Source organism: Centropristis striata, chromosome 1 (assembly GCF_030273125.1).
Source record: "Centropristis striata isolate RG_2023a ecotype Rhode Island chromosome 1, C.striata_1.0, whole genome shotgun sequence".
Taxonomy (NCBI): Eukaryota; Metazoa; Chordata; class Actinopteri; order Perciformes; family Serranidae; genus Centropristis; species Centropristis striata.
In genome coordinates this window covers 11,297,187-11,322,153 of record NC_081517.1, presented here as the reverse complement: position 1 = coordinate 11,322,153, position 24,967 = coordinate 11,297,187, and the positions used below count along the sequence as shown (strand labels likewise).

Here is a 24,967-nt window from a genome sequence, read left to right as displayed (position 1 = left end):
AAAATTTCAATTAATAAAAAATAAAAACAATAAAAATGTAATCCAGTGAAATGGGGGCTTACATTTATTATATACGATCTAAATGATAAAAATATATAAATGACATAGTTTATGGTACAGAATCAATGAACTGAACTGAGTGATATATTGACGTGACTGTTTTTTGTGTGAGTTAGAGTGTGTTAGTGTGTGTTAGTGTGTTTCCTCTCAGCAGCTGCAGCTTGTGGAGTCACTTCCTGCAGTTAGAGTTTCCTCTTCCTGCCACCAATCATCGATCAAATCGGTTCAGTGGCGGGCTGCAGCGTGGAGCCGCTTGCTGACTCGCTTCTCACACTGAGGTAAGAAACGTTGTGTCAAGCTGCTGCAGAGAGGAGAACCTGCTGTTCTGTTCTTTTCTGTTCTGTTCTGTTCTGTTCTGTTCTGTTCTGTTCTGTTCTGTGGCAAGAAAGTGAAAGTAAAGCAGCTCCCGTTGTCAGCAGGAACTTCACACGTCTGTGATCGTAAACACTGATCTCAGGTCAGATTACAGCTTAAGTAAAGAGACACTGGACTCAATCAAACACTCATTTTACTCTCTAATGTCCCTGATGATGCCTATTAGTATAATTATTGTTATTATTATTATTAATATTATATACATACAATATGTTGTCTCTGAGGTTTTGAGTATTTCCTCTACTCTACTTCTACTCTGGATTTAGCTTGAGATAAAAACATGAAACATGAAAAACATCATCAGTTTAAAGTGATAACACATAAAGTGAGCCCTACCTTGACGGCAGTAAAATGCTGCCAACATAAATGCATCAGTAGTTATAACATAATAACATAAAGTTGTTATTTATGCTCTCTTTAAGCCACCAGACTCCATTGACAAAAACAGTCATTTTAGCTCACAGAACGCTGGAGTTTCTGGTTTAATGCCACCTCCGTCTGTTAGTTTGTTTGTGTTATTGTGAATCAGAACAAACCCTTTAAAATGACAAACTAACAGATGGAGGTGGCATTAAACCTGAAACTCCAGCGTTCTGTGAGCTAAAATGATTGTTTTTGTCAATGGAGTCTGGTGGCTTAAAGAGAGCACAAATAACCGGTTGAGAGTACAGCAGCTCGGCTTCCTGCTTGGTTTTAAGATGACATCACATCACTTTGCTCTGGCACACTCTTTGTTTTAGGGTTTTAAGATTTTACTGATCACTTTTAAAGCTTGTTCAGGTCTGACTCATTGTTATATAACAGAATTTAAAAACTCCATATGAACCGACCCACGTCCTCAGATCCTCGGGTCCTTCTGACCTTCCAAAGTCTGAACTGAAAACCAAAACAGACCAGACTTTCTCCACCAGAGCATCCCGACTCTGGAACCAGCTGCAGACCCACTGACTTCTTTTAAATCACTTCTTAAAACCCACTTTTATAGATCTGCTTTTATGTAATGCTTTATATCTCACCACACCTTTTTACTTTTTTACTCCTTTTACCTTGATATATTTGAAAATTCAAATTTCAATTTTTCTAATGGGTCTATAATACACTGTACAAATTTACTACACTTTCAGGCCCTTTGCTCTGAAAATATCCGCCTCCAAAAAAATGCTTTACAGATTAAGATTTTTTCTACTTTTTTTTTTTGCATAAACCTCTTAAACAACTTCCGCCCTGCACAAAACTAACAACCATTCACTCATTTAGAGGATTTTAACCCTTTAAAAGCCAGTTGATTTCAAATTGAATTATTTTCAACATAATAAATATTTTTGGGCTGTGGCATTTGTTTTTATCACAGGCTGGGATACGTCAAAGATTAGCAACAAAATTTATTTTGATGCATTTTTTGTTTTTGTGTAGTGTCAGATTAAAAATGTAAAAACCCCTCTATGGCCACTTGACGGCTATAAAGTTTTTAGCACGTTTTTTTAGAAGAGGACATTTTCACCCCAAAGGGCCTGAAAGGGTTAAATTAAAGTGGGCCCAGAGGGTAAATGTAAGAATTGTTTTAGCCTCATGGCATCATTCTCCTTGTGATAAACTCTCTTTGTCTCTCTCTCTCTGTCCAAGCACTTTGTAAACTGTTGTTATTAAAAGGTGCCATAGAAATAACGTTATTATTATTATTATTATTATTATTATTATAACGGTCAGAAAGAGCTAAAGTGGTGAAAATATAACACAGCTACTTTAACGGATCAGTTCTGTGCTTTAATCACCTGAAGGACGCGTTCCGTCTGCTGACTCATGGCGGCGGTGCTCACGGAGCCGGGACGTCCCGAGGAGTCCAGACGTCCCGAGGAGTCCAGACGTCCCGATGAGTCCGGACATCCCGAGGAGTCCAGATGTCCCGAGGAGTCCGGTCTGCAGTGGGAGGGGTCGGTGAGGAGCTGTGAGGAGGACCGGAGGCTGGGCTCCTGGGAGTTGGAGCTGACCTCCATCCGGCACTCCCTGAAGTTCGTGGTGCCGCTGCAGGAGGAGTTTGTGTGTCCGCTGTGCAGAGGAGTCGTGCTGAACCCTCAGCAGAACTCCTGCGGACACATCTACTGCTGCGGCTGCCTCCACCAGCTGCTGTACGACAACACACACACTCATTCATTCACTTATTATATCACACACACTCGCTTATTATTGGATCATTTGGCTCTGAAGGGACAGATCAGATGATTGGTGAGGTTCTGAGCCTCAGTCAGTGTGTTACTGCAGCACAAGAACTCAAATTATAATATAATAATATTTGCTAGTTATACTCAGAACTAAAGTTTGTTTGGAGCATATAACAATAGTAATAATCCTAATAATAACAATAATAATAGTAATAATAATAATAATTATTATTGTTGTTGTTATTATTATGTTTCAAACAAACTTAAATAATGATAATAATAATAGTTTTGTTGTTATTATTATTATTATTATTATTATTTAAGTTTGTTTGAAACATGAAAATAATTATTATAATTTTTTTTTATATGATTATATTGAATTTTAAAGCAATTTGAGGAGGTGGAAGTTTTTGTTTTCAAATGTATTTGTTTTAAATCTGATGCAGCACAAAAATAATAATGCAGCCACAGTAATGTTGCTGCCAATCATGAAAATATCCTCCCTTGTGTTTAGTAAACAAAATATTATTTTTTGTATTTATATATTTAATAAATACATGAGGAATAAATAATACAAAAGCAGATGTTAGCTACAAAATGAATCGTTACAGTATATCAGTTTTAGGAAAGAGATATTTCTGTAATCTTAAACATTTACTAAACTTAAACACAAAAGGATGGATATTTGGTCTTTATGATCAGATATTAAAGTCTCTTAAGTAACACAAACTAGAAATACCAAAAAAACATCAATGTTGTTGTTAATTATTAAAATCTCTCAGACTGTGAAGAACAACAACTAGCATTTATATATTCATATACACACTACAGGCCAAAAGTTTGGAAGCAAGATCAAATTTGTACAAAAAAGATCATCATTGCTATACTTTGCAACAAAATAAACATGATTCTTATATAAAGACTCACTTATTAGAACACATTTTTATTATAATTATCAGGTCTTTGGGTTTTTATTGCTTAGACTTTGTGTATCCTTCTTTCCTTAATGTATAAATCTGTACCCTGGTTTCTTTTGTTAAAGATATGAACAGTTGAGATTTATTGGGATTTTTATATCCAATCTCTCAAATGCCAAAGAGCTAAAGTGAAAAATGCAAACTGTGATTTTGTTTTTTACTTCTGCACTGAAGTTGTGACTCCAAAATCCAAATCTTCTCAACCCTAAAACTTCTTTTCTTTAGTTTACATTTATTCAGCAATGGTCTGGTAACATCAATGTATATCTAAAGGTAAATTGAGCAAAATGGCTCAATTCAATGGAACTAAAGTCTGATCATGCAGTAAACACATCAAAAAACCCAAAGAATCCACGCTGGTTTTTAAGAAAGCCATTGTTAACAGAAAATTTAAGTTGCTTCCAAACTTTTGGCCTGTAGTGTATATATATTATATAATAAAAATGCATAAAAATCAACATTGTTACTGATTAAAAATGTATCACTCACTGTAAAAAAAATATTATTATTATTTCAATTAATACCAACATTGAGTATACGAAAATAATTTGACTTCAATTAATTATTTTGTTTTATTATTTACAAACAAACATTTAAAGGTTAAAAAAATCTGAAACTCAATAATATTTGATAGTAGTGCTCAGGACTGATATATATATATATATAATATATAGAATTTTCAACATTTTTTTGTCACAAAATTCTATATTATATATATATATATATATATATATATATATATATATATATACACATATATAATATATAGAATTTTCAACATTTTTTTGTCACAAAATTCTATATTATATATTATATATATATATATATATATATTTATCTATTTATATATATATATATTATTTATATATATATATATATATATATTTATTTATATATATATATATATATATATATTATATATAATTTTCAACATTTTTTTGTCACAAAATTCTATATTATATATATATATATATAAATATATATATATATATAGAATATAATATATCATTTTGTCACATATGATATAGTTATAGAATCATAATATATAATTTTGTCACGTAAACTTTGATTCTCTGAGGACATCAGAGCGATTCAAACATGTTCGACTGTCAAACGTTTCTCTGACGTCTGCTCTGTGTTTCAGGGAGAGCTCGTCTCCGTCCGGCCCGGTTTGTCCCGTGGACGGAGCTGTGATCACACCAGCCGAGGTCAGAGCCCAACCTGCAGCTGCACATTCACACTGCAAACAGCAGAAACAGGCAGCAAACATCACAATGCACCTTTACTGTCTGTCTGGATCGGGGTCGAAACTGTTGGCCAGAAAAAAGAGAAAAAATGTCGGAATGGAGCCACAAACCTTATTTTCTGCCTTACAATGAAGATAAATTAGCCTAGCAGCATCTCTTATAGGTCATCATGAGCATTTCTTAATATGATTTTGTCAAAATGCAGCAACTCGAAACAAGACAAAGTTGGTAAAATTTAGAGTTTAAGGTGCTGGGCCATTGACTTTCATAAGCTATGCTGCACATTTAGTTGACTAAAATGTTAATAATGTCTATGTAAGCATTTTTACAAGTGAAGAATACAATTTGCTTTGGGCCGACACCAATGATAAATGAACATTAAAATGTGAAGAAATAACCTTTTCATTTGCTATAATTTGGTTGTCACAGCTACAGGGAGCTACTGCAGACGGCCTGAAGGGCCTCATGTGGCTCCGGAGCCTCAGGTTGCCGACCCCTGGTCTAGAGGAAAGCCAAGTGCTGCTAGGCACAAGGGCAAGAAAAGAGTTTGGAATATGCTGGAGGTCGTTTTTATACATTTGCAAACAAGAGTAAGAACATATGGTTACGTTGTAACCTTGGTTCTCTGAGTGAAGAGACCATCTCTCCTGCTACCCCGGACATATAAATATGTAACAGAGTGGAGACAGAGGCTGTATCCCAAAGTCCATAAACCTTTCTTGGTAGGACCAGAGTCCAGAGTCCTTCCTCTCTCTGGTGTAACCACTAATGGAGCCTTCAGTGTGCAGGTGTGCGTCATTGTGTAATTGGACGTTCTGCTTAAATTCAGCGCTACAATTTCTAAACCAGTTCAGACATGATGTGGCTTTAACATCAGCACTCTGACACATATTAGTGGAAATGGAAGAAGATGCATTAAAGTTGAATCTCAACGATTTAGCAAGCAAAAGGCACAAAGTGGATGAAGCCTGAATATTTAACTGATCCTGCAGCAGAACTCAACATGGAGATGGAGTGTTCTGTGATTTTTTTTTAAAACAGTTATTTATAAATAATAACAGATAACAGCAGGCTGTCGGTCTGTGAACAAAAAACACATGTGTAACTCTGTGAATGGCATAGCTACGTATACTTTACACATCGTTTATCATCTGACTGATGTAAATCTGAATTAACAATAACTTTAGCGACTGAGACGCATCAGTTAACTTAACTGGTAATGTATCAACATGTTTATTATCTTTAGATAAATATTCTGGCATTTGTTTATGCATAATGTTTTTGTTTGATTTGAATACAAGTTTTATAAGTTGGCTTCGCCATTTCTTCGCTCGCCATTTTTAAATCTCCCGGTAGGCCGCTGTTTATGAGTACGTGGGGCACACTGAGGATACACACAAGACATCCAGAAGAAGGACTCTGTCCTCCGGAGGATCCTGGACATTGGGACAGTCCTTCGATGACGTAGTGTCCTTCAAATTGAGCTATTCGAGGATCCTTCCTTGACTTTGGGATACAGCAATTGTCTCGGGACCATAGAGAACATACGGTTACATTGTAATTTGGTTCTCTGAGTGAAGAGACCATCTCTCCGCTCATGTTCCATATGTACGGGGTAGCTGGAGAGTGCCCTGGTCCCTCCCTCCTGAGATGGATAGATAGTCAGCCTGCTGTCTCCTCCAGATGCAGTTTAGGGGTTAAGAAATTGTTCAGGTCGATGGGCTGAGCCTGTTGTCTGGACAGCCGGCAGAGGAGACGAGTGCTGCTGCAGCTTTGCTAAGTCGTACTGAGAGGCGGCGCTGCTTTGAGCCAAAAACAACAGCGAACAGTTTTGATGCAAGAAATCTGAATGTGAGCATTTTGCATTTCCGTGTCCTTTATTTGTGACGGCCTGCAGAGTGTACAGCACGGCGGTTAGGTCCAGGCGTACCTCTCCAACAGGAAGCAGTGTGTCCCCATCAGAGACTGCAGCTCCAGTCAGCCCAGGCTTGCTGCAGGCCTCCGAGTTTCTATTAAACATCTGCATGCCCCCCCGTCGGTCAGATCTTCTGCCAACAACGTTTAAATGTCAATCCCTACGCCGACGACACCCAACTCTACCTCAGCACAGCTCCGTCCTGCCTGCGTGACATCAAAACCTCCATGACGTCCGAACTTCTAAAACTCAGCAACATTAAAACGTCTGCAACCTGGACGTCATTCTCTGCTTCAAATCGTACGTTACATCCGTCACAAAACTGCTTACTTCCACTACAGCCCAGACTCCTTGATTCCTTCACTCCCTGACTCCTCCAGTATGTCCTGAACTCAAGGTTCTTCTCACTCATCCAGGCTCTGGTCCCACATCACCCAAATCCACCTTGACTGGCTCCCAATCGAGTCATGTATCAACTACAAACTCCTCCTCCTCAGGGCCTGAGCCCCACCCTACCTCGCTGGTCTCCTCCACCCCTCCAACCCCGTCCTGGATCTGTGGTGCACTGATACAGGTCTGCTCTCCACCAAACACTTAACCTTTGCAGTCGGTGCCTTCAGCGTCCCAGCCCCCGGCCTCTGGAACAATGCTGCATCTTTGGACATTTTCAAAAAACTCCTCAAGGTGGTCGGTAGCGTAGTGGGTTACGCAGGCGCCCCATGTGTAGAGGCTACAGTCCTCGCTGCAGCTGGCCCCGGTTCGAGTCCCGCATCGGACGGCATGTCATTCCCCACTCTCTGCCCCCTGTTTCCTGTCTCTCTTCAACTATCCTGTCCATTAAAGGCATGAAAAAGCCCAAAAAAATACATAAAAAAAAAAAAAAAAAAAAAAAAAAAAAACTCCTCAAGCCCCATCTGTTCTCCTCTGTTAACCATCAGAGCTCACTTTATTTGGATTTTTTGCTACCTCACGCTGCACTATACCTTGATTGTTTCCCTTTTTTCTGTAAGTTGCTTTGGATAAAAGCGTCAGCTAAATGACTAAATATAAATGTATATTTTTTCAGTCCCTTGTGTCTCATGTAAAGAGTCCTGACCTTCTAGAAAAAGTGCTTTATAATCTTAAGTTATTATTATTATTATTATAACTATACTATACTATTATAATATATTATATACTTATCCAGTTTTCTACCAGCAGGTTTTCCAGGACAACTGCTGCAAACGAGAAATCTCCAGTTTAGAAGTGTACTGCACCAACTCCCCAGCATGCACCTCTGTCGTCACGCTACGGCACCTGCAGGTAGAAAAAGCAGAACAACACGTGTTTACTCAAGTCTGCCCCTCGTATGATACTATTGTAAACACCAAACACAGGATGGAGGACTCTTCATCCGACACAACTCGGCCCTAACCACATTTTTACACCTCTATTGGCAAACCTCCAGGTGTTTGTGTCCCTACAGAGAAAATTCTGGAGTCTGTTTAGAAGTGATAAACCCTCTTGGATGAGAAGCCAAACTCCTTCAAGTTCTTCTTACAAATCCAGTTGTCAACTCTAGCACTTAACTTTTACCATGACTTGGATGATTGAGAACCTTCACAGACATATATACATGTAAAGATAAAACTTCACAAGTATTCACCTTGCTGTACTGTAATATCCTGATAGACAGATCGATCCAGACACACATTAACATGAAATCTCAGCTCTGGTCTCATGACCGTCCATCACTTATCTCTCTGCAGGAGCACCGGAGGTCATGTCAGTATGAGCAGCTGCAGTGCCCTAATCCAGGCTGCGGGGTGACACTACAGAGGAGATACCTGCAGGAACACCTGACCGACACCTGTCCTCACCGCACGGAGCCCTGCCCTCACTGCCGGCAACCGCAGAGACTCAGCCTCATCCAGGTAAAGTCATGGCCACACACGGCGGCACCAGGACGCTCAAACAGCCTGTAGCAGACGTTCTTCATCTCAGGAAACCAGCAATTAAATGGTGAAATTAGTTAGTTACTACAAGGAACTTTCATGATGTGGTGATTTTGGCCTCATGTTCTAAAGATCTGCAGCTGCTTGACTCCTTTTAGAAAACCTCTCATTTCACTGCAGCAGGGTCTGACAGCCTGACCCGCTCAGTCCTGGTTTTGGCTCCCTGCGGCGGGCTGTCAGCTCCAGGTGGTGCAGCTGCAGACAGACTCTGCTACAAGTTTTCTCCATCTGCCTTCACACACAGTGGAGCTCTCAGCCAAAGTCAATACACGGGTCATCCTGGATCACGTGGAGGATCCTGCCAGGCCACCACGTGTCTTTGGCCGGTCCAATCTGGATCAGCGAGGTGAAGCTGTTGATCTGGGTCTGTCTTCAGCGAGGACCTGCTGGATTCTGAAGTATAACAATAGAGAATATTGTCTTGTCTGCCTGTGTGGGTCATATAGAGGCATCAGGATTAACTTAACCTGAGTTAAAAACTCAGGGGCGTAAAACAGTGTTGTAGTACTCGAGAGGACCGGTCTCAAGACCACTTTTTGAAGGTCTCGGCCTAGTCTTGGAATCGACTGAACTATCACTCTGTCTTGTCTCGGTCTCGGACAAAGCGGACTCTGGATTTTATTTCAAGACCAGTCAAGACCACAACTGTGCATTTTTGGATTTACTTTTTAATATAATTTCCGTGATTTCGCATAAATCATATTGCTCCGAGTACAACTAATAATATGACTTATATGTTAATTGAAATTGTTGTCACCGTTAACGACTGTCACCCCTCCCACCTCCCTCAAAAGTGCATGTGAGCGACAGGAGAAGAGGCTGTGAGAAGATGTCAGCCAATTCGTCTGTAATAAAATGTGGCTACCTGAACCACAAAGATTTTTTGTGCACAACTACAAAAAAAAAGAAAACACAGCGCAACTTATAAATTCTGCAAAGCAACGCTAATGGAAACGTCTGGGACTGGTCTTGGTCTGGACTTGGTCTTGCCCTGCCTCGGTCTTGGTCTTGTCTTGGTCTAGATACACTGTGGTCTTGGTATTGACTTGGTCTAGATACACTGTGGTCTTGACTACAACACTGGCATAAAAGATTGTGGGGCTTTTGTGAAACATGCACACCTCTAACTGCCAAGCCCACTGCACACTCTAATTGCACATATTTAAAGGAGGTAATATGGAAGAAATTGGTGCAAAATTGATTTCTTTCGATGCAAACTAGCCTCACTGCAAAAAAAGTCCCCTTCACAAACACCAGCACTAAAAATCACACTCAGAATGAAGTTATTACTGTCTGCAGAGAGCTGCTTGTGAGTGAAATGTATTTTTAAGGACGAATTTAAGGTCGACACAGCCTCTAATTTGGGATTCAGTTGCAGGACGCTTCTCTCAGCTACAGGTCAATTAATAATTATCTAGATTTCTGTCTGTCTGACTCTCGTGATGCACTCACATATGCTCACTGTGTGAAAGTGGACTGACTCTCTGATCTCTGAACACACGTTTATCTTTGTGGTTAAATGAGCTGAGTCAGGTTTATTAATAAAAACAGACCGGGAGTTATTCAGGCTTCACACATTTAAACTGGGGAGACAAACTGAGCTCAGCCTCTTTGAGCTCAGAACTTTCTGGGCGTGTCTGCTCTATGACGTAATGAGTTAATCATTAGCTGTAGGTGATGCACAATTCATGGCACTATCAGGCCACATCCAATTCTTTGAGAATTCACCCGTCATTGAGAAACGTAAAGGTGAATCTGCAGTGATGTTCTTTTGGCACTGATCAGTGTGCCAAAGTGTGGAGTCCCGACCCCAATGCTGTGTTTGTGGTGATTCTACAGGATCACGTGCAGAGCTCCTGTCCGGAGGTCGAGGTGGATTGTCCCGACGGCTGCTCCCTGAAGGTTCCTAGACACCAGGTGAGCTCACTCACCTCATACACATGTACACACAGCGATCAGACGTCCAGAGGGGTGTTCCATCAACGTGGATTAAGGAAAAGCCTGGCTTATTTTGATAAACTCGCTAATTTAAGTGAGAGATGCGTTCCATCAAAGTGGCTTATGTGACTCCCCACTCAGTAACCATGGTAACTTATACCACTGAACTAGCCTGCTCGAGGGCAGACTGACGAGCGAATTTTAGCTGTGTGTCAATTCATCTGATGAGCGGAAACAAAATCCCAAAATACAATTCTGTCACGTTTCTTTTCCTGTGCGTGTCACTTTTGTGACATGAATTTAAACACCTTTTTAATTCAAAATCGAAATCACGTCTTTAAATTAATGGAACTAGTTAAATTACTGTCGGCTGAGTATAAATCCATTCATAGCTAACAGGTAGTTAACTAACTGCTTAAATACTGAGCTTACTTCACAGACTGACTGCTGCCGACGTCGTCCCCCGGCGAAGAACTCAAAAACAGTGATTGATGGTTTCCTCATGCAATATTCACCTTCTGTGTTTACCCTCTGGAAAAATAGCTAACATCAGCCAAAAGTATTTTTTTTCCCAATTAAAATGAAGAATTATTAATGTTGGTTCCAAATCTACTGAGGAGAACATCTAGTTATATATTTATACTGAACATATTTGAGCTGATCTCCAGTTTGACTTGTTCTCTCATCATCAAACACAAACTGAAGCAGAACTTTAGAGGAAGTTGACAGCAGGAAACACTGCTGAAGGTGTGACAGTGTGATGACATCATCAGGTCATGTGACCTCGTCAGAGACCGGCGAGGGTTAAACAGATGTGCACGTTAGGTGAGCTGCTGCTCTTTTATGGTGAGAAGGAGAAGCAGGGAAACCAAAGGATACAAGAGAACGTGTTACTTCCACCCAGTTCATTTTAACAGTGTGCTGGCTGGCCTCCTCCACGTCTGATTAAGATTCAGATTCCATGGAAGCTTCTTGAACCTGATATCACATAAACAGTTACTCTTAGTCACTATCAGATTCAGACTGATGGAGGTGAAGTTTGTCTTTAACATCTGTGAGATCGTCTCTCGTCTTCCAGCTGACAGAACACAGACAGACGTGTCCTCACCTTCACATCCACTGTAGCTTTAAGAAGAGCGGCTGCTCTGTGCAGGTGAGACACACACACACACACACACACACACACACACGCACACACACACACACATACACCTGACACCCCCTGCTGTATTCTGCAGGATCAGAGAGGGAGAATGAAGCTGCATGAAAACGCTGCTGTCAGTGACCACTTGCTGCTGGTCCTGAGGAGCAACGGCCACCTGGAGCACCAGGTGCGTCTCACAAACACACTTGATGCTCTGACAGCAGAGTCAGAGTTCGTGTTGGACAACAAAGGGTGTTGGATATAAAACTCAACTCTTTAATCTCCAAATTCTGTGCAATGCATACGCCAGGATAAGCCCAGGAGCAGTCCGTGGACCGCAGGTTAGAGAGTCAGCCCCCTACCGGCTGCAGGAAGAATTAGTGCTCTGTCGGCACTTCTCTCAGGTTAGGGCCAAACAGTTCCTGGTTAGGCTCTAAAAGACATTTTAAACAGGAAATAAATTATTTAAATGCTGGAAGTGAAGTAGTTAGTTTCCCCCTCTGGTGTGTGACACGTGGCGCTCTGTCTCCATTAGAGTTAAAGGCTGCTTTACAGTAAAGAGATAGTAAAGTGTAGGAGAGCAACACAACAACCAAAAGAAAAGATGTGCAGGAGTCAAAGTGAGGTGTAAACTAAATTAGAGTTTTATTTTTTAACAGTGCTTCAACAAAAATGTATAAATAAGGTTCACAGAAGGGTGGGAGGAATGGGACAAGGTGCTGGGGGCAAATAACTGAAATTAGAAAAACAAAACAAGGCCTGACTAACTCCTAGTATACAACCAGACAAAATTATAAAACAAAGACCTAACTGACTTATCTACAAACATAGTTGAGAAAGAAATGCATGTGTGACACCAACCAATAATCCTAGTCTGTCTAACAGAAACTACCTATGTGATGCACAATGTAGGTACCAAAACTTACCTAACGCGGCTGTATAAGTATTGATGAGGCGTTGTTAGTTTTTGGCTCTTTCATTTAAAAAAACACTTGTTTTATTGCATAGGTGTTGGTTTAGTCTTGCGATGTCATTTTTTGTAGGCTACTTTAGTGGTTACATAGTGTTGTCTGTAGCCGACTGTTACTTTGAAAAGAGAGAGATCTGAGCGCGTGCAGAAATGTTATCACTCACGCGACTTATGACTCAAATATGATGCCACACAGAAACACACACACAACCAGCACTCTGACACACAACAATTAGATATCATAAACCAATAAACAGTTAGCACTACCATGTCGTCGTCATTAAAAATACTTGATACATTTAGTGCCACTGGAGATGCCAGTCATGGTGATATCAGCAGCGACAATCCTTTTTCTGTGAATTTGCAGCTCAGTGTGAGCAGTGTTTACCTCTGTTGACTGTTGTGTCTCTGTCAGGTGGATGTTCTCCAGGAGGAGGCGCTGCTGGCGCAGCAGGAGGTCCAGATGGAAAGTTTACGGCTCGCTGGTCTGCAGAAGGACATCAGACCGCTGCTGCAACACAACAACAGCCATGAACACATCGTCTGTGCAGCTCAGGTTAACACAGTTTCACTCATCTGTACGTTGATGTCGTCATCAGACAGGGTTATGATCATGATATTTATCTGCACACTAAACTATTATTTTTATGACATTTGAGTGTGTCTCTAAATACTCTGCTGTCGGCGGCCCTCAGCTCCAGGTCCAGATCTGTAAAAACACAAATATATATAAGCATATAAGCATTAGATTTGATGTTCAATTGAGCTTCAGTCATGATTCTTGTTTGACCTTCTGATAAAGTTGTTTTGGTGCCTGATGAACTAATAATACGAAATTATTTTATTCTTAGTTATTCAATAACGTGTGTGTAAAAACTCTAATGAAGAACCTGAAACGGTGTGATGTTCCAAAAAGCTGATAGATAGGAAGACTTCAAGACTTTTATTCAGTGTGATTAATGAATTATATTAAAGATTCATGGCACTTAAAAAAAATGTTCGAAGGACCTGAAGAACTACTGACCCATCTCAAGGTTGTTCCGCAACATTTTTATAAATAATGAGAAAAAAAATGAGGATTTACTAGAGAACCCTGCAGTTATTGTCAGAGTAGCATCAATAATCCATGTTACCTACTTGTCTGTCTGTGTGGACAGAGGACACTAAGCAGCCAGGAGGACGTGCTGTCCACCATCCAGCGGGATGTCCGACAGGTTTCTCTGGGACTTGGTCCTGGTCTAGAGGAGCTGGAGCAGCTCAGGAAGTCTTTGGATGCTGTGATCCAGGAAGTGTCGGAAGTAGAGGCCCTCAGAGAACACCTGGGTAACAAAACCAGACGATCGCCTCCATAAACCTTTTTCTTTGGTGAAAACGGTTGATTTTTTTTTCTTTCTACTAACCCCACAATAAGGCGTTTCCTGTTGCTAGGAGATGCAGTTCACAGTCCAGGACCAGAACTTGTTTTTACTGTGAATTTCTTTTCTTCTTCCAGGAACTTTGGAGGAGAATCTGAAGCATCACTCGGGACTCCTGGATCTTCACGCCACTCAGCTCAGTTGCAACAAGCAGCACCTGCAGGAGCTTGAGGCGACGTCCTACAACGGCAAACTGATCTGGAAGATCGAGGACTTCAGGATCAAGAGGGAAGCTGAGGTCAAAGGTCAGCCACCCTGCCTGAGCAGCGTGCCATTCCACACCGGACACTGCGGATACAAAATAGCCGCCAAGGCTTACCTGAATGGGGACGGGGAGGGAAGAGGGACTCACCTGTCTCTTTATGTAGTCCTGATGCCAGGAGACTTTGATGCTCTGCTGCCGTGGCCTTTCAGACAGACTGTGTCTCTATCTGTTCTGGATCAAAGTGGTGCTGGTAACCACCGGAGTCTCAGCTTCAGACCTGACCCGACATCCAAAAGCTTCCAGCGACCTGCCGCCGAGTTCGTCAGCAACGTGGCTGTTGGATTCTCATGCTTCATTTCCCTCAACAAACTCGAAACTCCTCAGAATGCTGTGTATGTCAAAGATGACACGCTGTTTGTCAAAGTGAAGGTGGACACAGCAGGTTTAGACGAAGAAGTTTTCCAAAATATGCCATGAGAGTAATTTGCAGTAAGACAAGTTAAAGACTCTACACGTAACTTTAACAGAGCAGTTTGACATTCTAAGAGATCTGAGATTTAGATTGATTAAAAATGTTTCCTTTTAAATTCTCAGATCATCTCAGAGATCGATCTATCATAACGATAAAGAAGTGAATCACCGTCTGTCTGTGTGTCCTTTACATATCTTGACAAATAATCAGTAAAAACTAAAATAACATTGGGTGAGTTTATGTTTGGACTGACAGTCCCAATTTGTGAAGGCTGGAGAGTTTCAGGAGAGACAGTTACTCTCAACTCTTTCACTCCTTGACGCGGTTGGTGTCTTTTCTCGACTTTTCGTCTCTAAGAATCTGTCAGAGACACAGATATCATATGAAACTCCCGAAACAGTCTGAAACTTTCTCTGCTGTTCTGAAGGTCTTGGTGTCTGAATGTGGGATTCTGGAGAGGTTCAAGACTAATTTTGATCACTTCTTGATCGCAAAAAAATTCAGTGTAACAAATGATATCAACCCAAAAATGATAAACTAATGAGAAATAATCAAGCATGGAAATTGACTTCATATACCATAATAATGTCATAATGTTCAAAACCTTTATACTTTCAAAATTCCTAAATTAATTTTCATTACAGATTTATGATTCATGACTAAGTTGACTGAGAGAGAGGAAGTGGGATCGGTGAGAGCAAAGGTTCTACATCTTTTGGTGAAAGAGACGACTCAGGGTTTTTTATAAGTCTATTAAATGAAGTTACTACATTCATTTTCATTGAAGTGTCTGATTTTTGTGTCTTTTTAAGCTCCACGGCTTCTTCCCATCTAATTGAATTTATTCTATATATTATTATATATTTATCAGTGTCAGCTTTCTGCTTAGGCACACTGCCTTAGACACACATACTTCCTTCAGGTGCTGGTGGAGACTAAGAGCTGCGCAGCTGTTTCTGAACTAGTTCAACATATCAAACTGGAATCAGAATGAGGTTTAATGGCAAGAAGGGTCTGAAGAATTTGCTCTGGTCAAACAAGAAGACGAAACAAAAGTATGCTGTCAAATACTGCAACAGTGACCTTCTGATCAACATGTTGGGTTTCATATGTCCCAACACTGAACTCTGGGTAGTCATTACCTTCATAATCATAACCACATTACCATGTTCATATTTAGTAGTGGTTAAAGGAATTCTTTTCACAGAAGAGGTTGGCATCCAGTGGCGGTTCTAGACCAATTTTACCATTGTAGGGGTATCTGGTTCAGATACACATTGCCTCCAGCAGGGGTACCAAAATATTTAGAGGTAAAGCTAATTTAGGTCAATTTTGCTATCAGAAATTGACTAAATTAATATTTAATACTTTAAATGAATTAAAGTAATTTTTGGGGCACCACCTATTCACTTAGGAATAGGAAAAGATAGCAAATCATAGTTAATCAGTCTCTTAAATTTAACAAATTATCAATTTGGAACATTGATTATTAATTATGAATATAATTATAATCGAATTACCTTATTAACATCCAAAACAGAGCGAATGATGGAGAAGAAGAGACATCCCGCGGGTAGAAATCAATGAAATGTGGTGATGTAATACCATCACCTCATGTTATGTGTTTTTAAGCATGCCATGGTGGCTGGGCTCTTCTCCCCTGGGTCAATATATATATATATATATGTATATATATATATATATGTTATTATTATTATTTTATTTATTTATTTATTTTTTAAATACATGGCCCTAATACGCCGTCGTAGTAGACGATCCTGGTGATAAATTAATTATTTGATATCCCAGAACATGACTGTGTCCGCTGAACACCGGCCAATATTTTATTAGGTTAGATGATTAAGGTAAAATGTAAATTATGTCACTCAGACCAAAGCTACACCCAGCAAGGATCAGCCTCACGTCGGACTGATGGAAATGACAAACAATGTAATAGTGTTTCTTGCTGACCGACAGACTCTCATACTCTTTACTGTTTTTTTTTTTTTACTTTAATAATAATAAATCTGTCGCTCCCGGTGACTGGACCAGACCTGGTCAGACCTCCTCTGCCCCTTGTTTTCAGTTACAGTGTGTAACGTTCGTCTAAACTTTTTTCACAGCAGCAGGTTTATTGTTCCCAGCCTTCATTCCTCACGGGCATTCTCATGTGATGCGTCTTTACGCGTGCCATGGAGCCGGGTTTATGGAATCTTTATTCATCTTTGAAGTGTGTGTGTGCCTGCATTTGTGGCACCAGACGAACCCAGTGAGGCATGGGCCAGTTTTACCCCCCTTCCCCCGGGTCCATATTTTTTTTTCCACACTTGGCCCTAATACGCCGTCCTAATAAAATAATAATAAATAAATAATATAAAGGCATTCCCGTGACCCTGAGCTGGACACAGTTCACAGTATAAATACACAATGCAGGTTGTTATTCATGTGCAGGTGTTTGTTAAACAGAGAAAACACTTATTATTATTAGTGCATGTCTCCAGCTGTTAAAGCGACTGACAGCTGATCCAGCTGTGATCCGCTGCCGCCGTCATTAGAAACGGACGTCGCTTCACCTGACGCTTCGGAGGGAAGGACGTCTCATGTCTCTTAAATCGTTTCCCCTCTCCTCGCTTCCCTCACTTGCGTCTCTCCATGCATCCCCGGTGGGCGGGACTAAGAGTTGTCGCTCCTGGTGATTGGCCCGTCCAGGTTCAGCCCTGGAGCCGGTACATTCCTTTTCCGGTTGAAAATTGATTTGTAAAAGTGTTTTGGGACTTGTAAATTTGTTTTTTGAAATGTAAATTTGTTTTGTCATTTGTAAAAGTGTTTCACCACTTGTAAAAGTGTTTTGTCATTTGTAAAAGTGTTTTGTCATTTGTAAAAGTGTTTTGTCACTTGTAAAAGTGTTTTGTCATTTGTAAAAGTGTTTCACCACTTGTAAATTTGTTTTGTCATTTGTAAAAGTGTTTTCTCAAATGTAAATTTGTCTCAAGCTTTGTAAAAGTGTTTCACCCTTTTTAAAAGTGTTTTGCACTTCCAGGCACATGAGCTTTCCACTGGAACGAAGGGGAGAATTTCTGAAAATGGTACACATACACACAAACATAAACACTTCTCTAAGGTTAGGGCCAAACAATGGAAGTGAAGTAGTTCGGAGGACAATGTGACTACTGGAAGTGACATAGTTCAGTAAAAAGTTAATGCAGGAAGTTAAGCAGTGGCGGGCGGTGCATTTCACACTTAGGCCTTCAGTGATGTCCAACTTAGTCAATAAATACCTTTCATTATGCCAGCATTTATAACACCAGGACTGGAGAGTAGTTTGAAACACACTTAAGCACTACTAGGCATTGCATCACCTCAGTTGTGTACAAAATGGGCTATTATCCGGCGCATCAGCAATTAAAACATATCTGGTATGCTACTGTCAAAAGTTAAAAATAAAAGGGTCTTTAAAATTATCTTTCCAAAAAGTTTTATTACAGTTTTTCACAACCGCTATGACCCGTTTGTCAGAACCTTAAAAACTTTTTCAAAACTGTTAACGCACATCACACCTGATACACACAATTCCCCAAACAGTTAATTTCATGCTCAAAATCACCCAGTGTAACTAAACACAGACACACACTTCCAAAATACAATAATACACTAACACAGTTGACCAAATCTACCAAAACACTGACACACGTTGTCTTCCAACAGAAACATTTAGTCAGTCACAGCACAATGTCATAAAAAACACTGACAACTGATGGAAGAACATAAAACTCAATCACTTTGCATGTGTCAAATCAACTTTTTTCCTTTTTCTTTTACAATCAACAGATTATTGTATTGATCATACATGTAAATTAACCCTGTGGAGTCACCAAAAGCTCCAAAGCATGACTTCTTCATCATCCAGACTAGAAAACAAAGCAGCGTGGAGCCTTACTGTAAATTTACCTCTAAAGTTCTGGCTGTAAACTCCATGAGGCCAGTTTCAGTTTGATGATGATATACCAAGTAAATCTGGAGACAAGCTCAAATATATTAGTATAAAATGATAGAACTGGATGGAACCCTCTTACGTATATGTTGTATTTGCGACCTTTGTTCACATTTGCAACATTTACTGTAAAATTCTTTATTGAGCATGATAGTGTTTTGAAAGTAAAAAAAGATTAAAAATCACATTTTATGTTGGACTGAATGACTAAAAAAGACACAAAATGACTTACGAAGACATGAAAAGACATGAAAAGACATGAAAATGATTCAAAAATGGACAAAATAGCCTCCATAGACACAATGTTTGTGATGATGTTCTTCATTTTTCATTTGTTGGCCATGAATTTTGGTCCTTTTTTGTACAACACTCAGTACAGAAAGTAAACGAGCCATGTCAGAGCAGCTTTGCAGAATGTTTACGTATGAAAGAAGAAGATAGTGAATGACAGGATTTGCAGTAAACACTTTACTGTATTGCAAATTAAAATGACTTACAGTAGAGTAAAGAGGTAAAAAAAAAATCAGCTGTCATTCATTACTGTATTGCCAAATAGACAAAAAGAAAAAGGAGCAGAAGCTGTGATCAATGTAATCTTCAATTCATTAGTTTTGAACATGAGGTTTTCTGTTTTGACAAACTGTGTGAAAGCAATTGAAAATTCACCAGTTAACATCTACTGTTTTGGTCTTGATTGAGCTTGTGTGTAAAATGAGTTAAAACTAATTTTAAATGTGTAAAATGTGTGTATTTTGTGTCAAAAGAAGAAGAATTGTGTTAATTGTATCGCCCACACAGGCTGATGTTGTGGTAACTGTGTGAAGAGTTTTGAAAAAGCGGTAAAAGTATTGAACAACGGGTCATAGCGGTTGTGAAAAACTGTAAATGAATCCACAAAGAATATGCAAGCTTTAACAAGATTGTACAATACATTGCAAAATCGCAGTTTAATATCAGAAAGACACTAACTAGACGGCCATACTTTGGCGACAGCGACACAATAAACAAGTCTCTTTGTGAAAAAACTTTTTCATGTCAAAACGTGACGTATCACGACTTTCTGTGACCTGTTGCTTTGAGTACAACCACAGAGCTGCGCCAATGCGCCAGATTATTTACATACCGTTAACAGTCCCGGGTGTGACTCTGTTGATCTGCATAGCACTGCCGTGGCTCAAACTAGTAAGTATCCATATCCAATCACAGGACGCGTAAATGTCACGTTCAACGTAAGGCCAGTATATATGTCTATGAGCTAGAGGGCCTTACTGACACAACTCGTGATCTGATTGGCTATCGCAACTATCTATCAACTGTATTTGCCCGTTCACTTACAGTGCACAGACGCCCGCATTGTTGATTCTGAAGGCCCGGGCAGATTTCATACAGCCTGGCAACATAAGATAGCTGAATTCTGATTGGATAAAAACTCTAACCTAAAAACAACAGCACTGGAAGGAGCATAATATGACATGAAGAGAATATGAATACTTTTTGATATTTAGGGAAAGAAAATTAAAAATTAAATTAACCTTTATCATAATTATGATCATGATTTCTGGTTATGTTAGGCCAGCAGAGAAGGCCTTGCTGGCCCTGACGGCCCACCACTGAAGTTAAGAGATGTTTGAATCACACGCTGCACTTTGTTTTCACATGGACACCAACGCTGCTCTGCTGGTGAAAGTCCTGGTTTGTTTGACCCGTCCACCTCCCCTCCCTCCCTGACTGACTGACTCTTTGTGCTTTACACTCATTCACAATTACTACAGCTGCTAGAGGACGGGGAGGACAGTCTAATACGTAGATATGGGTCTCATAGACCATAGACAGTCTTGTCCAGGCAGAAGATCAGAGGAGAAAGGACACAGCCTGAGCTCTGATATGTGTTTTAGCTGGTAGTCCTGAAGGCAGAGCTAGGGTCCATGTGGCGTAGTCTGAGCCACTGTGGGTTCTTTCTCAGCAGGTAGGGCATGGAGCACAGAGACGGTTCAGCTTTCTTTTATTATATACAACTTATACAGTGTTACAGAGCCATTCACAGGCACCTCCTTGGGCTTTATGCTGCCGTGCTCCGTCTGACCATCTCAACAGCTGATTGTGTGCTCCAGTCTTCTGCTTTCTGGGTCCAGCACGCTACTGTGTTTTAAAAGGCAGAGAGTAATTAGCTAACGCTATGCAGGTGTGCCAATCACACTCACCAGGCGCTGCTGTCCTGAGCCCTCTCCACACCTCTCTCCTGCAGCTGATTCACCACGCCCCCTCCACAGTCCACCACCAGGGTTGTTGTGTTGCTGTAACTCTCACTGGTGTGTGATGGTAAACATGAGTCCTCTCAGAAGCTGAAGCTGTATCCCAAAGTCAAGGATCCTTCCTTCGGAGTCGGGTCCTCCGGAGGCGAGGCAAGAGTCCTTCCTTTCACTGGTGTAACGCACTAATGGGACAGCCTTCGGAGTGTGCAGCTGTGCGTCATTGCGTAATTGGACGTCCTGCTTAAATTCAGCGTATTCAACATATATGTGAAAATGGAAGAAGATGCTTTAAGGTTGAATCCCCACGATTTAGCAAGTGAAAGCCACAAAGTGGATTAAACCTGAATATTTAACTGATCCTGGCTGAATTTGGCCGCTGCTTAGTTTCATAAAAGCAGCGGAGCATAATTCATCATGGAAATATGTTCTGTGATTTTTTTATTTTTTATTTTACAGTACAGTACAATAACAGATATTTATAAATAACAATAACGGATAATAGCGGATTTTCGGTCCCTGTAAACACAATAAAGAAAAGTATAACTTTCTGAATGGCATCGTTGCACATAGTACTTCATCATCTGACGCATATAAATTAATTAACAATAACTTTAGCGACTGAGAAGGCATTAATTAACTTAACCGGCAATGTATCAAGATGACGTTTGTTATCTTTAGCTTAATATTCTGGCATTTGTTTATGTATATGTTTTTGCTTGACTTTGAACACACGTTTTGTAAGTTATGTGACAACATTCAGTGTAAACTGAAAATACTTGTAACTGTCTCTGAAACAGTTATATGTGCTTGTTTTGTTTATACATATTCATGGTCATTCAGGTTCCTGGTTATAAAAAGGTGATTTAAACTACAATAATTAATATGTCATAAAATGTTTGGTTAAATGTATTTCTTTTTGAGGGACTTTTAATGTGAAATGTAAGGGTCTGATTTTAGGGCATTGTGGGAAATGTGAGGTCGAAATGTGAGGTCGGGTCAGTTTTGTTATGGTTCAGTTGCATTATGGGTCAGAGCAGCAGAAAAGGCTGTAGAGGAGAGCAAGCAACGGAAAAAACAATAATTCTACATGTGGTCCAAGTGGCGGACACGGTAACTTTCTGTTTATATGTTTACAGTGAGTGTAGTTGCATATGTTTTCAAATTTGTATGTCTTTATTTATTGTAGTTTTCACGGTGTCAGCTGAAGTACAGAGAGAGAGAGAGAATAAAGCTTCTAGACATCTGTATGAATCGTGGCCATTCATTTCGTGGGACCGGTGTAGTTACAATACTTATATATTTAAATGCATATTGCACCGCCGGCGTCGCTGTTTCTACGCTCGCCATTTTTAAATCTCCTGGTAGACCGGTGTGCGCAATGCGTTATGGGTAGTCCAAGCGCACAGAGGATACACACATGCATCCTTTGAATTTGGGCAGAAGAAGGACTCTGTCCTCTGGAGGATCCTGGACATTGGGACAGTCCTTCGGCGGATGTCGATGACGTAGTGTCCTTCATATCCAGCCGTTTGAGGATCCTTCCTTGACTTTGGGACACAGCCTGAGTGTCCCAGTGCAGCGCAGAGGACGCCATGATCGGCACTGCTGGTCACAGTGTCACATTGATACAAAATATTCTCGTCTCTGGTCGGGCATTTTGTAAACTGTCTGTATTCTGGGAGTTCATGGCTAAGATTAACTTTGTTAAAGCCACAGAGGACAGTAACTAAGGAGTCCAGGCTCTGTCCAATTCAGTCTGTTGAGTGTGTTTCAGGTGCCACAGCAGAAAATGGAGTTAACGATGAAAACAAGACAAACACCTGCAGCGCCATCTTGAGTAGGGAAAAGCTGCTGACATGTCAATGTTGTGGTCACTAGTTGTTTCGGCTAAACAACAGGTGGTCATAAACATAAATTATTTCATGTTAAATACCCTTATTGCCCTACTGCTGGTGAGCACTGATTCCTTAAGGAGAGAGGAATCAGGATGCATCTAAGGTCCCTTTATCACACACTTTGTAGTTTCAATTGACTTGTTCCAGACTGAAGGAAGAAAGTGATCCATTGTTGTCTTTTGGTCTGGTTCATGTTCTATTAAGACACTTCCAGTGTCTGCAGGCTGTAACGTTTGTTCTCCTTTATGTCTGTCAGCAGCTGCAGACATAATTCTTCTGGATGACTGTAGCTCAGCTGCAGCTCTCTGAGATGTGAAGTGTCCGACCCTAGAGCCAAGGCCAGATACTCACAGTGTCTATCTGTGCAGTTCGACAACCTGAGAGAGAAAAACACTGGTTTAATACCACAGTAATGAAAAGCTGTTAGTTGTCTGTTCAAATCATTCACATGGACACCTCATATTATTTAGCTCTGTTTTCTGTTTCTTCCTTCTCCTGCAGTGTACTACAGGGCTCCATCCTAGGCCCAATTTTATTTTCATTTAATTCCACTGGGATCTGATTTTATAAAATACTTTGGGGAAAATTGGTAACCAGTTATTTTCCTTTGGTTGCAATCAACGAAAAAAGACAATTATAATATTTGTTGCATTAGTGATATTTAAATATTGCTGAAGGATCTGTGAGGAACATCACATCAGCAGCTCTTCTGGTACAAAACACTTGAGAGTCAAATACAAGTTTAGTTTGATAATTGTAATAAATACTTTGTAAGAGTTCCTGGTATCCCACAAGTTCATTTGGATTTATGGACCGAATACATTGAAAATTATTTTCTTTCTGTCTTATATTTTTCTGAGGTCTTTCTTTGTTTACCCCAAACAAAGACACACACAAACGCCACTCACCCTTGCCATGGCATGGTCATTTGCATATACTTGAGGTTTGACACCTCATTGTCTGTTTCTTCTGGAAGTACAACTCTCAGGTTGAGAAACAAAAGTCTCCTGCAGCCATCCCTTCTCTCTCTTCTTCTCAACTCCTTCGAGGAGACCACATAGCTCCTGGTCTGGTCTGCCAGGGGGTAGATCAGACAACTCTCTCTCCAGCTCTAAGGGAAGGGCCTACAAGGCCAAGAAATCCAGCCATTGGGCCTGGATCACCTCTACAACTGCTCTGAGTTTCCTGCCTGTGATCTATACTGGATATGGTTACAAAGATCTGCACCAAGCTTTCGGAGCCAACAACAGCAAATGACTCTGAAAACACCAAAACCCGACCAGGAGCTGATTCTTCTTCACCGCTTCCACCTTTTCTACTCTGGACTGGACTGTGGTATAGTACGCTGGGCAGTTAGAGCAAGCAAGAACAAGTTTGTTAAACTTTAATCAATGGTGTTGACCTGTTGTGTGTTTGTTAGGTATATTTGTTGTGATATTTTGTGTAGCCACATTATTTGAAGTTGTATGAGTAATCTAGCTCTACAGGCTTTAAGTTGTACATGTAAATTAACTATAACCCATTTGATTTGCTCACACACTAATCCACCTAAAATATACTTTAATTTGGCGTCCTACAAACACAAAGACTTTCAAGGCTGCATGTTCTATTGTTCTCCCAAGAACGAAAGGGCTTCCGCCATTTTCATCTACTTCAATTCCCGCCCTTGGTCAGCCATTTTGTTACACATAATCTTTCTCCCACATTTCCACTGTAAATCGTATTTTAGATCAGTTATTGTGTATGGTACTTGCTTTGCTTTGTTTTAGAATAAATATCTTTTTGGATTAATACACTGCTCCTTTTAATGTTGCACATGAATGAGTGATTTGCCAACCTCTGCTATGTAAAGAACTTCAAATGCCTTCAACCAATACTAAATATGAATATGGTCATTTGATTATAATTATTAAGTAAATTATTAATCAATGTTCCAAATTGATGGTTTAGTAACTTTA

At 40.1% G+C, this 24,967-nt stretch overlaps 2 protein-coding genes across 2 annotated transcripts in view; one reads left to right on the top strand and one right to left on the bottom strand.

Annotated features, from left to right (window-relative positions):
• Positions 1–276: 276 nt before the first annotated feature.
• On the top strand, positions 277–15,661 carry traf5 (Tnf receptor-associated factor 5). Its single transcript, XM_059330482.1, has 11 exons — positions 277–338; positions 2,214–2,561; positions 4,716–4,779; positions 7,934–8,035; positions 8,482–8,646; positions 10,567–10,644; positions 11,744–11,818; positions 11,904–11,996; positions 13,195–13,335; positions 13,937–14,102; positions 14,272–15,661. The coding sequence occupies exons 2-11, from the start codon at positions 2,236–2,238 to the stop codon at positions 14,874–14,876; spliced, it is 1,815 nt and encodes a 604-aa protein (XP_059186465.1). The 5' UTR covers positions 277–338; positions 2,214–2,235; the 3' UTR covers positions 14,877–15,661.
• A 7,439-nt stretch (positions 15,662–23,100) lies between these two features.
• Positions 23,101–24,967, bottom strand: part of LOC131970255 (NACHT, LRR and PYD domains-containing protein 12-like) — a 31,763-nt gene continuing 29,896 nt past the window's right edge. Inside the window, exon 10 of the mRNA XM_059331612.1 lies at positions 23,101–23,386. Within this exon, the coding sequence (XP_059187595.1) occupies positions 23,209–23,386 (178 nt within the window). The 3' untranslated portion in view covers positions 23,101–23,208. The remainder of the gene's footprint in view (positions 23,387–24,967) is intronic.